Raw genomic sequence first — 14,955 nt, 5'->3', positions numbered from 1 at the left:
ACCGAGCGGAGCCGCCGCGCCCTTCCAGCCCCCCGAGGGCGGCTTCGGCTGGGTGGTGGTCTTCGCCGCCGCCTGGTGCAACGGCTCCATCTTCGGCATCCACAACTCCTTCGGGATCCTCTACATGATGCTGCAGAGCGACCTGGGCGAGGGCAAGAAGGACCCGGCGCTAGAGTTTAAAACAGGTACGGGCTCTCCGGCCCCTTCCCCGGGCCGGGCASGGCGGGCGGGGGGTGCCCGAGCGGMGCGGGGATGCCCGWGCGGAACGGGGGAAGGTGCGGCGGCGCTGCCGGCGCTGCCTCCCGGAGCTGGAAGCTCCTTCTCGGCTGTGTTGAACCTCGATTGCTCCCTGCCCCCTCTATCCTCGTAGCCGCGGCTATATTTATCTCCGAAAGCATCATGTGTTTCTAAGCTCCGATGTACTCAATTAAAAGTAATTCGGCTGAAAAAAAAACGCCCTTAGCTTGTCCTGCCGGTRTGTCTTGGGGTAAGCAGAGCAGCGCCGGTGAATCAGCTGCTGGGTGTGAGCCGCCCCCTCTAGTTTTCAATAGTATTGTTCTATTTTATGGGTTTTCAAGCTTTCTATCTGGCTGCCTTGCTGGCCGGGGGCGGCTGCAGGAGAGCATCTGCCCGGCTGACACGCTTCCTCCGAGCCCTGTCCATTCAGCGGCACGGCCGGCGAGGGCAGGGCTGGCAGCGCCGCCTGCGCGGTCACTCCGAGGGCGGCGCGGGGTGTCCAGCGCTTGACATCCCTGAAAAGCAAGATCCGTGGGCTGCACCCAGCTGTGTGTTTTGGTAGGACCTACAGGCCCGGCCAGGACACGGACTGGGTGGTGTTAACGTGCAGAAAAGGGATGTTTCTTGCTGCCAAGATCCTGGTGTTGATGTAGACTTGGCAGGGGACACCGGCCTGCTGGGGTGGTGGTCCCAGCTGGTCACAGGTGTTGGGTGGCTCAGCCTTGTCCCAGACCCTGCTATCGTCCCTGGAAGATCGTGTCCATCCCTGTGACGGGSGCCCGCGGCCGGGTGGAGACGAGCGCTTGACGTTGCGGGAACCTGCTTGTGGTGCTGTCCTKACTCTGGGTGGGACGTGGGCAGCAGCCAGAAACCAGGAGTGCCCTGGGGAGAGATGAGTGCCAGGGCTGTGTGAGSACCTTAAAGCCTTGTTTTGGGGACCAGCGCTGCCCGCATTCCCTCCCGTAGCTGGCGCACGGCCGGCGAGTGCGGCGGGGAGCGCGCCAGGGTGAAATTCATTACGGGATCCACCACATCTACAGTCCCAAATTAACTCTGTGATACTCTTCCCAGGGAAACGATGCGATCGTGTAATTACGGGCAGTAACGGAGTGCCACAGAGAGCTGTGGACGTGTGGCCAGTGGTAATTAGGGTGATTGATGGGCCGGCAGTGTGTGCGCGCCGTGTGTGCGCGCGTGTGATGCCCAGGAAGCTCATAGTGTAGCTCTCCGTTTCCTGCTGCCTGTGATTGTATCTAGAAAGCCTAAGGCAGGGCTCTAAAGGTAGAAGCGGTAACAAAAGAAATTAAATGCTGCGAGTTCTGGTGGTTTAAAGGCTCCGTGCCCAAGACAGAGGTTGTAGGAGTCAGCGTCTGCCTCTTGCTCCTGCCATCTATTTATTTAAGGCTTTGACCGCACGGAGGCCTCGAGAAAGAAAGGCGTGTGGGTGTGCGAGGTGAGCCCGGGCTCGGTAATTAAATTGCCTGGGTGACGAATATATGCATTTTGGTCTGGGTGCTTAATGAAGAGGCCGTTAATAACCCCTGCCGAGCCGCGGCTCSCAGGCTGCGGTGCCGAGGCTCCGGCGGCGGGGATGGAGCCCATCTGCGGCACCTTCGGGGCTGCAGCTGCACCGGCTGGGGCCGAGGACAGCGGGGTGCAGCCTGGGGCCCCCCTCAGCCCTTCCTCCCTCGCTCCCACCCCTCCCCGCTCAGCATTGCATAATTTCCCCGCGGCGCTCGTTTGCGTGCAAACATAATCAGGAAAATATCGTAGCTCCTTTCCAAGCGCTAAGTGATAYGGCCTTCCTGAAAAGACCGGTGCTGTCTGTTTGTCCTCCGACGTCAGCCCGAGCCCGCCAGCTGCAAGCAACAGCCGGAGCCCAGGGTGCCCCTCATCCCCCTCATCCCCGTCATGTCACCCGGAGCAGGTCAGGAGGACGAGGATCCGCTCCCTGCTCCGGCAGCGGCATCCAGTATGGCCGTGGGCACGGCTCAGCCTTTTGTCTCCGCTCTTAAACCTCCTCCAGGTCTCGGGGAGGTGGGTTTGTATCAAAGAGGGGGTTTGGAGGCGAAATGGGCAGTAATGCTGTCGGCTGGTCAGGCATCCCTTTAAAAATAGGGTTCTGTTTATGCTGAAGCGGGTGCTAGTCGGCACTAAACAATAGCCGCCCCGGCTATAATTATCAAGGTTTGTTTCTTGTTTGCATTGGTCACGTTTTCTTGCGTTTGATCTTGAGAAACGCAGGATCCGTGGAGTTCAGGTCTGGGGTCAGGCTTTGAAAACAAACCCCGTGGCAGCAATGCATCGAATGCATAGGCTCCGCTCTTTAAAGAAATATACTGTGCTGCCTATGTCAACAAGCACGGCGGGCTGGGGCGGGCGGGCTGTGCGACCACCGCGTGCCCCTTCCCCGCGGGACGCCAGCGCGGGGCCTTTTCAAGGCACACTCTGTGCTTTCGGGTTTGTTTTCTTGCGGGGGGAGTGGAGGAATGCTGAGACCGGAATAMAAAAAAATAATGTACATGTGAGCACTCGGCTAGGAAAAAAAAGAATCTAGCTTTGCTGGAGAGGTGTTGAGTGATGCTTGAGGGTGTTTGCTGGGAGATGAGTGGTGACGTTTCSCTCTGGTTGTACAAGGCTCATTGTGGTGCTGAGGGATCTGTGGCTGTCCCGGTGCTGGTCCCACAGCGGGGCTGACASTGAGCCAGGGGACAGGTGAGCCATCCCAGCACCTCATCTTCCCCAGCTCCAAATCCCTTCTGAGTGGCAGGACAGTTCTGGTAAGCATTAACTGGACATGGACCTTCTCACCTCCATGTCTGCTCTGTCATTGCTTGGCTGCTGCCCCAGTCTTGGGAGAGGGGACCACAAGGTGACCTTGTCCCTGACCAGGGCTGTGCTCTCAGCCAGGGAGGTCCCAGAGGGGTGCCCCAGCTACCTGGGGAGAGCCAGGAAGGTGGCACTTCTTGGTGTACCCTGTCCCTCCAAACACATCYTTGGTGCTGTGCCCGAGGTAGATGGCCTGCAGAGATGTATTTTTTTTTGAGTCTATTTATCCTTTTTCTTCTCCCCRCCTCTGCTTTGTGTCAATATCCCAGGTATAGATTAACTCTCTTTGCTTAATATTTAATGTTTTGATTCCTGGAAATGGAGTTGAAAGCCCTGGGAGAGATGGCCTGAAGAGCTGGTCTGGTTTGGCAGCAGCTCCTGTGTATGGACACATCCCAGTGTCCATCAGCATCCTCTGATGTGTGTGCAAGAATTTGAGGGGCAGCTTCCCCTCTCCAGCCCAGGAAGCAGCAACCCCTGGAGCTCCCTGTGCTCAGGGACACTGGAATGGCTCATGGACCATAGTCCTGGACTGACCAGATCTCAAGGCCAAAGGAGAGCTGGTGCCACCTTTATTCCTGAGTTCCATCTGTTTTGCTGGAGAATTTCTTTGTGCTGATTGCACATCCTTAGGACAGTTGAGCACAGATGGAAAAGGCTGGTTTTACCTCCAGCGTTGTAATGGAGGTTTGGTAAGAATGAGTGAATTTGGTTTTGGAGAAAATAAAGCATTTCAGTGCTGACAGTGACATGAAAGGGAGAGGAAAAAGGACTCCTCTCTGGGTGATTCCCTGGGTGGGTGACCGTGGCTGGAGCTTTAGGAGCTGAGAAGAGAAATCCCAAGGTGAGGGTAAATCACAGAATGGTTTGGGTTGGAAGGGACCCTAAAGCCCATCCCATTCCACCCCTGCCATGGCAGGGACCCCTCCCACTGTCCCAGGSTGCTCCCAGCCCCAATGTCCAGCCTGGCCTTGGACACTGCCAGGGATCCAGGGGCAGCCACAGCTTCTCTGGGCACCCTGTGCCAGGGCCTGCCCACCCTCCCAGGGAACAATTCCTTCCCAATATCCCATCCATCCCTGCCCTCTGGCANTGCTCCCAGCCCCAATGTCCAGCCTGGCCTTGGACACTGCCAGGGATCCAGGGGCAGCCACAGCTTCTCTGGGCACCCTGTGCCAGGGCCTGCCCACCCTCCCAGGGAACAATTCCTTCCCAATATCCCATCCATCCCTGCCCTCTGGCACTGGGAAGCCATTCCCTGTGTCCTGTYCCTGCCCAGCTCTCTTGTAGCCCCTTTAGAGGAGGAGAGAATCCCCTCCCTCACCCTGTTGGCCAAGTTGCTTTTGATTGCAAGAGGTAATTCTTGGAAATGATCCCACTAAATTGAGATGGGGGTCATTGTCCAGTGCTGGCACTTGAGGGGCTCCCATCTCCTGAGGGCCCTCCTTACCCAAATCTGCAGAATCTGGAGCTCTGATTAATCACCAGGGTGCTGTKCTGGCCCCGTTTCACAGATTTATTGGCTGAGGGTGCTGTGGAGCTCAGCATTCCTGGGGCCTTTCCCAYGTCCATCCGGGTTCCAACCCTCCCATAACGCCACGGAGGGATGCACTGACATGAACAATATTTACCTTACAGCCAGATGGGGATGTAAATCCAGCAAAAAGAGATAAAAAAGATGTTTTTATAACCTTGCCCTGCTAGCCRGGGAGTACAAAGGGCAGCACAGAGCTTTCTCAGATTTACTGGGGTTCCCTGCCGTGGGATGCCAAATGTGCCAGCACCAGGCTCTCCCCCAGCTCAGCTGCCTCTGTTTTGGGAACTGGAGATTACAGGGAAATAGTGGGGAGTTGTGGAGGAGCTGGGGTTTTGCCTGAGCTGATTGCAAGGTGCCGTGTGAGATAAAGCAGCCTGAAAAGCAAACAAAGCCCAGTCATGTTGTTAAACCTGGTTCTTGGGGCTGTCGGGAGCGATTAAGGTTATTAGGAGGCCGGAGTGCTGTTTCTAGGGGAGGCTCTTGTTTTTCAAGACTGCAGGGGCCCTCTCAGCCAGCACATTTGCCATTTTAGTGGTTTTTAATTTCTTTTTAAGTGTCCTCCACCAGCCAGCTGAGAAGAAGCAGGGCTGTATTTCCTGGTGGCCATTGTCCTCGAGTGGTGGCAGCTCCTGTGACCTCACTGTGGCACAYGAAGGAGTAGTACATAGAATTGTGCAGTTGGTTTGGAGGTTTTTGATCCTTTTAGTTGCAACTAAATGAATAAAAGCACCTCCACTTTGTGGGGTTTGGATTGTAGGTTAAACTTTTAAGATGCTGAGCTGCAGCTCCATCACTGAGACTGGGCTGGGAGCAGGAGCAGGAGGATGAGGATGAGGAGGGATTGGAGGGTGAAGGGGTCGGTGCTGCAGGTCACAGGGCTGGGACGGATGTGAAGGCACGAGGTGAGATGGGCTGCGATGCAGTGCAAGGCTGTGGGGCTGCAAAGAGACAGGATCGTTTCCTGGTTTGGGGAGAAATCCACAAGTTTGACAAGTCTCCCTTTAATTTCCTTTAAACCCCACAGCAGCTGGCAGCTGACCATCAGCTGGGATGGTTCACATCCAACACCTTAAAATAAACCTAACCCATCAGGTTGGGCCAAAMCCCGTAGCCGGGAGGCGCCCCTGACCGGGCTGGCAGTGCCCGGGGGCCGGCTGTGCATAGCTCCCGTGGGCGTTGTCACCCGCCCGTGTCCCTGGGACAGCTCCTCCGGCTCCCTCCCTCCTCCCCCAGCGTYTCCAGACACGTCTGCTCGCAGGGATTATCCCACGTACGAGGCAGAGCCATCAATCATCCCACCCCACCACGGAGCAGCCTTCCAAAAAATCCAGCAGTGGGATGGGGAYCGTTGCTGCTGGTGGGTGTGGAGCCAGGGCTGACAAATTCCCYGTAGGGCGGTTTGGGGAAGGAGGAATTGCCGGGGTTTCCATCATCCCAAAGCTGGGTTTGTATCCCGTGTGTGCAGGGGGGAAATTCCCCGGGCGGCAGCAAAGCAGCCCCGTGGGACCGTGCCACTGCCACTGTCCCTGGCAGGATTTGGATCAGCTGGCACCCTCTGGAAATGCGGTCAGAGCWGYCTTTTGCTGGGTTATCCYGGTCACTCCTGGGGACCCCGTGYCAGCAGCAGGGAGACAGCACGGTCRGATGAGGTGACACCCAGCTGTCAGGGACATTGGTGGWGTTTGAGTTGGTGCCACCTCACCCACCACTTCCAAAGCTCTGCCCCCTTGCTGGAGGCTCCACCTTGACTCCCTAATCATGGAATAGATTGGAAAAAGCCTCTAAGATGACCAGGTCCAACCACTCTGGGGCTCTGCCTGCTGTTGGCTGCTGGCTGTGTGCAGTAGGGAATTTTCTGGCATGTCACCAAATACCTCGGTCTCTCCCACTCACTTGTTTTTGGAATGATTGCCCCTCAGGGGTTTCTTACGAGTGGGTCAGAGCACAGAGGAGGGTGTCAGCATTTCCCAGCTGAGACAGAGGCCGTGCACTCACACCTTGCAGCCGGTGTTTTCCCTGTGGAATCACTTTTCCCTGGCTTTCCACGACCTTGAGCGTGTGCATCCCATGACATTACCATGGCACTGGACACTGACACTGGACACAAGCAGTACAGCCTAAAAATGTGCTGCTGCACCCATTACAGCCGGGATGTGTTGGGGTTTGCCCTCCTCTTCCTCGAAGGATCGATTATTCCGTATCGCCAGGCGAGGAGATGCTGCCTTTGGCACGCAGCCCTGCGGAGACCGGCCCGATGGAGGGGTGTGTGCCAGGCTGGGCATGGCCGGGGCCGTGCCCGCCCGYCCCGCCGGGCGTTGCCGCTCTCGCCGCGGGCACCGGAGCGCTCGGTTCCGTGCGGGCCCTCTCGGCGCATCCACCCCGAGACAGTTGGGGCGGTTGCAAAACGCACATGACGTGTGCTGGGAATTGCTGCAACACGCTCGCAGGCGMGAGCCATCGCAGCCTTTCCCCGGCACCTCGCACAACAGGTCCTGCCAGCTCCGGGGCCGGCGGACGCGGCGCTGCCCGCACGCCCTGCCCGCAGCGCTGCCCGCCCGCCCGGGGCTCCGGCCGCGGCCTCCCCGGGAYACACCCGGCGGGCAGGGTGGCGCAGCCCTGCATTCCATCTGCACGTTTGCGGGGGTTTCACCCCCGGCCCCGCCCTTGCCCTTTGAGTTGTAGATCTCTAAAAAATTACCTGAGGCACGAGCTATTTGTGCCCCTGTCACCAGYACATCCTTCGAGAGCTGCGTGAAACACGGGGGAAAGCCTGCAGGAACGGCTGCCGGTTCACAGCCCTGTGCCCGTGGGGAGTTGTTTGGTGGAACTCACCTTGGCCATGCTTGGCAGCTGTTCTGTGCCGTGCCGTKCTGTGCCACACTGCCCTCCATGCAAGGAGCCRCCAGTGTGCTCCGAGCAACCTCCGGGCCTCATGCGGGATCACTGAGAGGACACAGCTGCAGGATGGCAGCCCCAGCACCCCTTTGCACACCCCAGGGCAGCCCCAGCTCGGGGATATCCCGTGCCTCCATCCCTGCATCCCGCAGGGCTCAGGCAGAGGAGCATTGTGCCACACTGCTGCAACGGGAGCTCCCAGCGCTCTGTCCTGGTGCTGGCACCCAGTGCCAGATGGGGAGGGTGTTTTGGGGTCAGTGCTGCCAGCAGCATGGCTTTGGGACAATCTGGTCTGCAAAACCTCACGCTGGAGGAGGTGAGCTCACCAAACCCTGCTCCTCCTCTTCTTTGGGACTTTTTTGGCTCTGATTTTGGCTTTAGCAGCTYGGTGATGGGTTCTGGCTGGCTTTGCCAAGGCCGGGTTGGACGGGGCTTTGAGCAAAGCTGCTCTGGTGAAGATGTCCCTGTCCGTGGCAGGGGTTGGACYTGGGTGGCCTTTGCAGTCCCTTCCAAGCCAGCCCATTCCAGGATTCCMGGCAGAGCAGCTCTCCTGGGGCGGGCAGCTCCGCGTGCTCCGCAGCGGCTCCGCRCTCCCTGCATGGGCTGACTTGTTGGGGTTCGCCCCGGGCAAACACCGGGGCCTTCTCAGGGAGGAGAAACAACCCTACCACAGCGCCTGCAGCCAAGGAACCTGCTCCCAGCACCCACCCACCACCCCATGCTGGGCACCAGCTGCACTGGGGCACCCAGGGCACGCAGCCACCCTGCCCAGTGGCATCCCCAAAAGCTCTTTTCTTGGCCATCTCGCAGCAGGCACCAAAACAAWGCTTTTGTTTCAGGCTCCTGGCCTTAATCTGTTCGCCTGCAGATCCTGTGCGTAAAAGAGAGGCAAAATCCTTCCCTCTGGAGGGGATGTGGGTGTTTGCCAGGGAGCCAGGCATTCTGGCCAGAGGGTTTGTACAGACCCTGTGCAAAGCAGGAGGAGCTCAGTGAATGAACCTGGAGCCATCAAGGTGGGAATCAAATCCGATGACAGCCCCTTCAGTGAGGATCGTGCCTCCYGTGCTCCATCTGAATCGAGTCCGATGGAAAAGTATCATCTGTGATTAAAGATTGACAGCAATTACATAATGGGTATGCACCAGATGATGCCCAGACAAGCTCCCTCCTGGGATTTCCCAACTTTTGGAGTGTTTGCAATCATCCTAAAGAACTTCCTTCTACCATGGTTGGGGGTGGGGGGTAATTATTGATTTTATGGCAGCACCCAGCACAAGGCTCAGCAGCAGCACCGTGGTCACCAGCTCCAGGCTGTGGCCACCCTGCCCTGACAGCTCTGGGGCATGGCCAGGCACGAGAGMTGGACCTCCCCATTCTATCCCCAGCGTTTCAATGGCAATAAAAATGTAATAAACCAGGAGAGAATAAAACAATCAGAAGAGAGTAAAGCTGCTTTCTGGGCCTGCTGGCAAAGCGAGCCGTGTGCTTACGCTGTGACTGGTGACGGAAAGGCAACGTCAGGATGTTCTTGACGGTGGGCCAGGTATTAATCCGTGTATTTCAGCAAAACCCAGTTTGTTTCTTAAGATTTGTGGGAGCGGGGACARCTGGGGGTGTGGGGAGCTTGTCTGGGATTAAAACCTGCTTGAGAGCCAAGCACGCCAAGCTCGCGAGCCCGGGGAGAGCTTAATTAAAGTCAACGGAGAAGCGTTTCCAAGAAAATAATACGGGGTATTTAAACTGGATCTYTTCGTTCTGGGCCCAGAATGTCTCCTTTTTGCCTCTTCGGTGTCAGCTTTAATGAAACAAAACGAGATCTCCAAGAAAAACAAATTGGAGCTCTTAAAAGGCGCTGCCGAGATAAAAATCAGTAACAGTGTTGCTGGTAACACCTTGGGTTATTAAAACGGAAAGAATGCTAAGGATGCAAATCGCATGGGCCTTTCTTGTGGCTGCTCCCCGGCGGGATCCTGCTCGCCCTGCGAGAGGGGCACGGGCACAGCGCCCCTGGGGCTGCAGGGACAGGGAGCCAGTGCCCTTCACTGGCCACGGGGACTGGGGAGGGTTTGGGAGATGCTCACACTGAGCRGATTTTGGAGTTGTCTTTCCCAAGGCTCTGCTGGCAGCTCCTGGGGTCGGGAGCGGTGCTGAGGTCAAATGCAAAAATGCTTGGAAAAATGGCAAGAATCGGGAGCCAGGGGATAACAAACCTGAAAGCAACTTAAATCCAGGCTAATGTTGCTGGGAAGATGCCACAGCCCATCAGTGCTCTTTTAGAGGCAGTGAATGGGTGGATGGAAATACCACGTTCAGCTTTTTATTGCGAGTGGCTTTGCTCACCATGCTGAGGCACTGGATGGGAAATCTGGGGTCACCTCCTCTAAACCGAGTGCCCCAGTCACACTGGTACAGCTGGATCCCCCACCAAAGGGCTGCTCCCACACTGCCCTGGCCCCTGGCACTGGTGTGGCTGCCCAGGATGCTGAGCAGGGATGTGGGAAGGGCTGGGGGAGTCGCTGGTGCTGTGGGTTTGGTCCCTTTGCCATCTGTTCCTGCTTTCCCCACCCAGAGGGGATTCAACGCTGCCCTTCTGTTCCATGTGCTCCCATCCTGGAAGGGCTGACCATGGCCTCGGTGGGAGCTGGGAATGGCAGTGGGCAGGGCACAGGCACAGGGATGATGGGGACAGGAAGCTGCTCTAGGGTCCCATCTGTCCATCTGTCCACAAAGCAGGAGGATCCTCTTGGACAGGATGGCTTTAAGGTACCCAGGGCGATGCAGTGGAGGCCAGCTCCTGCTTTGCTGCCCTGCCCAGCTCCATCAGATAAGGCAATTACAGCTTTGTCACTTAATTGCAGAGGATAATAACAAGAGTGGTATCGAGATAGTTGCCAAGCAGGGAATATCGGCAGTGTTGGGTCCTTATCTTTCTTTCTTTTTGATATAAACTCATTGGAGCCTCAGCACTAATGCGATTTGAGGTCTTTGCGAGGCTCCTCCTGCTTGTTCCCCACCATTCCCCTACCCAGGGGAAAATGCAGCATTAAATCAAAGCTGTGCTGCCTGTCCTGGTTCCAGGGAATCTTCCTCACAGCTGGTGAGAAACCAGCCTGGGAGGGGAAGGGGTGAGGACTGACAGGGATGTTGTCAACCACTTGGACAGCTTTTCCCTCRCACCTTGGGAACGCGATTTCCATCCCTTGCAGGTTTTTCCTGTCCCGCTCAGCAGGTGTGGGGTGCACCCTCACAGCTGCACGAGGGCATGGGGCTGATGCTGCATGTCTGGGTGCCCCTGGGAGGGACAGCTGGGAACAAACCCTAAAGCCCTCACACCAGGCTTTTCCACTCTCSGTGTCACATGTGAAATGCTCGATCACTGCCCTGGAAGCAAGATGGGAAAATGAAAATTTTATATTTGGCAGCTCCTTGGCAGCCTGCTGGGGTGGTGTGGGAGAGGTGAGATGCTGGCTGCGGTATCCAGAGCTCTGCTTGTCTCTGACTCACGTGGCCCTGGTTTTCCACTGCCCCTGTGGAAGGGTTGAGGCAGCTGAGCACTTCCAGCATCAGATTTGGGTCATTTCCCCCCAAAAAATGGCCTGGCTGGTGCCTTTCTGCCTTGAAAATGAGGATTTTCAAGACCCAGGTTGTGTTTCTCACTGAGAACTAAAGTTTTGCCTTGCCTGCCCTGATGCCTGCAGGGTCAGGTGATAAAAACTCACATGAACTGGAGACAAGGGATGGTGCCACAGACTTTTAACTGGGAGAGCAAATCTCCCTTGGAATCTGCTTTAGGAGAGAACCTTTATTAAGAGACATTCATTTAAAATCCAATGCGTTGCCCAAAGCTAAGAAATCGTGGCAGATTTTTTACAAGCTGTTAAACTCTGCCCTTATTCAGTTCATCAACCAAAGCATGAACCGAGGAGCCTGGAGAGGAGGCACTTCAGGTCCTGCTCTGACCTCTGTGCCTGGCTGTTAACTCCTGCTGGCCCATCCTAAYCTCCATCTGGAGATAAGATTAGCCCCAGTCTGGTTTTCGGAGCTTCCTTCCCTCCCTTGGGACAGCATCTTCCCAGCCCCACCACCTGCAGCCTCCCCCCGCCACGGCTTGTGCTCCGCTGGCCTCATAAACAAAAATGACGCAAAAAAAACCCCACAGAAAACAGTTTTTACAGCAGGGAGAGTTTTCCTACTCCACAAAGGCGGTTGTTTAGATTTTTATTGCCGGATGAAGAAGGACGGAGATAAGAAAACAACCCTAAAAGCCATTGGGAAGATGATGCGAGGCAGAGCAGCGCGGACAGTGATGTCTCTGAGGGTTTTAATGTTTCCTCTGYTTCCGAGTCGGGAATTAGCTCTTGCAAAATGCCAGGCTGATTGCAGCCCCTGGCCGTGAGCCGACGCTTTCCACAGCCGATAACTCACACTTTATCACCCGACTGCACCAGGGCAGAGCCTCCCCCGAGCGCTGCAGTTTGGGAAGATGGAGTTGGGATGATGAAGAACCCAGCGAGCAGGATGTGGGGCTGCAGTGGCAGCAGCAGGTTGTTGGCYGGGTTCCCCATTAGTCAGGGCTGGTGACGAGTCGATCTCCTTGCCCATTTTCTTATGAATGAATCAGTTTTGGCTGGGCCCGATGGTCAGACTGGTTCAGCGAGAAGCAGCGGTATCAGCCTCGTGAGCAGGAGATAAAAACGAGCCTCTCCCTGGCTCTGCAAAGCCCGTGGGATCCCGACAGGCCGGCGGCTGCTGGGACTGACAGCGGCACTGCCAGGGCTCAGCAGCTCCATCGCCCCATTCCCTCTTGCCCCGTGCCTCTCCCAGCTCCTGGGCTCACTGAAACTTCATGGACACAATTCCAAGGATGGACCCGCATCCCGAGCATCCTGCTCTCCCAGTGTTGCAGCAGGGATGTTTTTAGGGGACAATTTCAGCTCTGGGTTCCCTGTGGTCACCGTGGGGAGCACAGCTCGGCTGTGTTTGCTGYTCCAGTCCCAAAGCAGCCCCAATTCAGAGTCACTCCTTGGCCAAAGGAAAATGCTTGGCACTTTGCCACAGCTTAATTGGGATTTGGGAATCCTTCTGTCCGGGGCAGGGGCACAGGGGCAGCAGGGATCTGTGGGTGCCTCTGCTCAGCCCCATGGTGAGGATTTGCCGTGGTCTCACCACTCTTCCCTTCACTGTTGGCTCCCAGCACCCCTGTCCTGCTCTGCCTGTCCCTAATGCCACCCCATGAGCATGTGCCAGCTCCTTTGGGAAGAGGCTGCCTCGTGCCAGGGTCGCTGCAGAGGCTGAGGGATGTGATGAAGACTCAGCATCCCTGGCACTGTCACAGGGCARGAGACACTGGTGTCCTCCAGCCAGAGGATGGGGCTGGGGAGAGCAGAGGGGTTAGACCCACCCCAGCTTGGGCCTTTGTATTTTAGGGCTGCCCCAGCCCCTCACAACTCTCCATACCCCAAAATCCTGCCAGACTCCAGCTCTCGGTGCCTGCTTTCCCTTTGTCCCTGAGCACGGATGGGTGAAGTTGGATCTCAGGCAGTTGAAAACAAGCCTGGGGGCTGTGGGGTGTGTTCCCTACAGTAATCACACCCCTGGCACCTATAGAAACAGGGTAATTTTATAGAGACAGCATAATTTTGATGCCCACTCCCACCCCAAAATGCCATATTTCCACGGGCAGGAAGAGGAGTCTCCCTGGCCCCAGAGATGGGRTGAGTGGCTTCTCACCCTGACTTTTCAGGGCCAAACCTCACCCGGGGACTGACAGGAGCCTTCATTAACCTGCCCTGTTGTTTATTCCCATCTCAAAGCCCTTGATGCAGCAAAAAAAGCGAAGGCATCTTCTCGGGAAAACACATTAATGTTTCACCTGGCTGCAGAGCCCTTTGGCACCGGGGGCACTCGGGGTGGCCCGGGCTGTCCCCAGCTCGCCCCGTCTCGTTAAACATTGCGCGGCTCCGAGCGAGCTCTGCCCGCGGCAGTCGCGTGGGTTCCAGCCGCGGGGGCTGCAGGGTTCATTTGTATGGATATGGATATGGATATGGATGCCCACGGGCTGTCTGCGATCGCGGATCCTCCCGAGGAGATGCGGGGCTCGGGGCTGGGTGCCCGCGATGCTGATCCCGCAGCGAGCCCCGGCGCCTCGGCCCGCAGCACCCCAGGGCAGGGCTGGCCCTTCCCCGGAGCCACCCGGCGTCTGAAAAACTTTCAAATGAGAGCAGGTCAGCCAAAAGTGACAGCCCGTTGGCGAAGGGGTGTAACCTGCTTCTTGCTGAGCTTTAAAAAAAAAAAAAAATTAAATAAAATACTGCTGGTTCTCACTTTCCTTTAGCGATCGGATTTGCTTAATTACAGCCTGGTCTATTTTGCTGGAGATATCCAGTTGTTTTCAAATGTGGTCTTTCATGTAAGGAAGCTCCAAGAGATTAAAGTCACATGGATGTTTTACCCTTCTTTCGCCCTCTGGGTGTCTGGTTTAATGATGATACACGACTGTGGTGTCATCTGGGGATCTTTTTCCTGGTCCGTAGGCTGCAGGAGCACTGTCCAAAGGCACTGGTGTCTGTGCTGCAGACCCAGGAGAAACTCTGCAGCATTGGGGCAAAAAATCCCYTCCTGATGGGCATGAGAAGCGGAGCCCTGATGTCCCAGCACGGAGCTGTTTTGTCACACAGAYCCAGGATACTGCCCTGACTCTGTGCCTGCCCAGGGGTCTGCTTAATCTGCTTTAAAACGGCTTTTTTTTTCATTTATTTTGATTTTTCAAAAATTCTCGCAGTGGAGGAGGCTCCACTGGTGGTCAGTCATCACCTCCAGTGTGGTCAGCCATCACCTCATGGCACAGGAGGGTTTGGGCTGGGGCTGAGCCCCGGGTCAGTCTGGGGGAGATGCCGGTGTGGCGGGAGAGCTGAGGGGGACGAGGTCATGGAGGGAGGTGTTGCCTCCTTTTTGAATGAACCTCGGGGGCAAAACAACTCAAAAGCCACCTGGGGAGGGGCCTGCCCTTGGAAAGTGCCTGGAGCAGCCACCAGGATTTTCTCTTTCATATTTCCAGCCCCGTTCACTGTCGGGTATTGGGCGGACTTTGTCTTCAGGAAAATTTGGGCAATGTTGGRTGTGAGTGAATCGGTAACATAACTGAAATATTTTGGTAATGTTGGGGTGGGTGGCTCTGCCCGGGTGCTGCCGGGGAGGAATCTCAGCCCTCTGCACTTCAGGGTGTTGGCTCCAGTGGGGCTCAGGCTGAGGTTGCCATGGCTGGGGTTCAGAGGGCTCCAGGGGRTGGGTGAAGGTGGGGGTGTCTCTGGGGATGGTGCTGCAGGGCAGAGCCAGCAGTGCCTGTAGAGTTCTAGCAAAAAACACAGGGATGTTTTTTTCTATCTTGCTCATCCTTGGGGTGCCCCAGCCTTGGCTGATGGATGTTTGGGAGGTTTAGCTCTTCCCACCCCATCCCC

General features: G+C 56.5%; 1 protein-coding gene across 2 annotated transcripts in view; it reads left to right on the top strand.

Moving 5' to 3' along the window:
* Window positions 1–14,955, top strand: part of SLC16A2 (solute carrier family 16 member 2) — a 37,084-nt gene continuing 22,129 nt past the window's right edge. The window contains exon 1 of one of the 2 annotated variants that reach the window (XM_057370147.1): window positions 1–185. In XM_057370147.1, coding sequence (XP_057226130.1) covers window positions 125–185 — 61 coding nt within the window. In that variant the 5' untranslated portion in view covers window positions 1–124. Of the gene's footprint in view, window positions 186–2,065; window positions 2,165–14,955 lie in introns of those variants that run through there. The other variant, XM_057370145.1, reaches the window with a different exon arrangement.

The sequence above is a fragment of the Malurus melanocephalus genome, unplaced genomic scaffold (genome assembly GCF_030028575.1).
Source record: "Malurus melanocephalus ecotype Western Australia unplaced genomic scaffold, MMel_1.1 scaffold_120, whole genome shotgun sequence".
Lineage (NCBI taxonomy): Eukaryota > Metazoa > Chordata > Aves > Passeriformes > Maluridae > Malurus > Malurus melanocephalus.
Note: the sequence above shows the minus strand (reverse complement) of the source record. Positions and strands in the feature narration are given on the sequence as shown.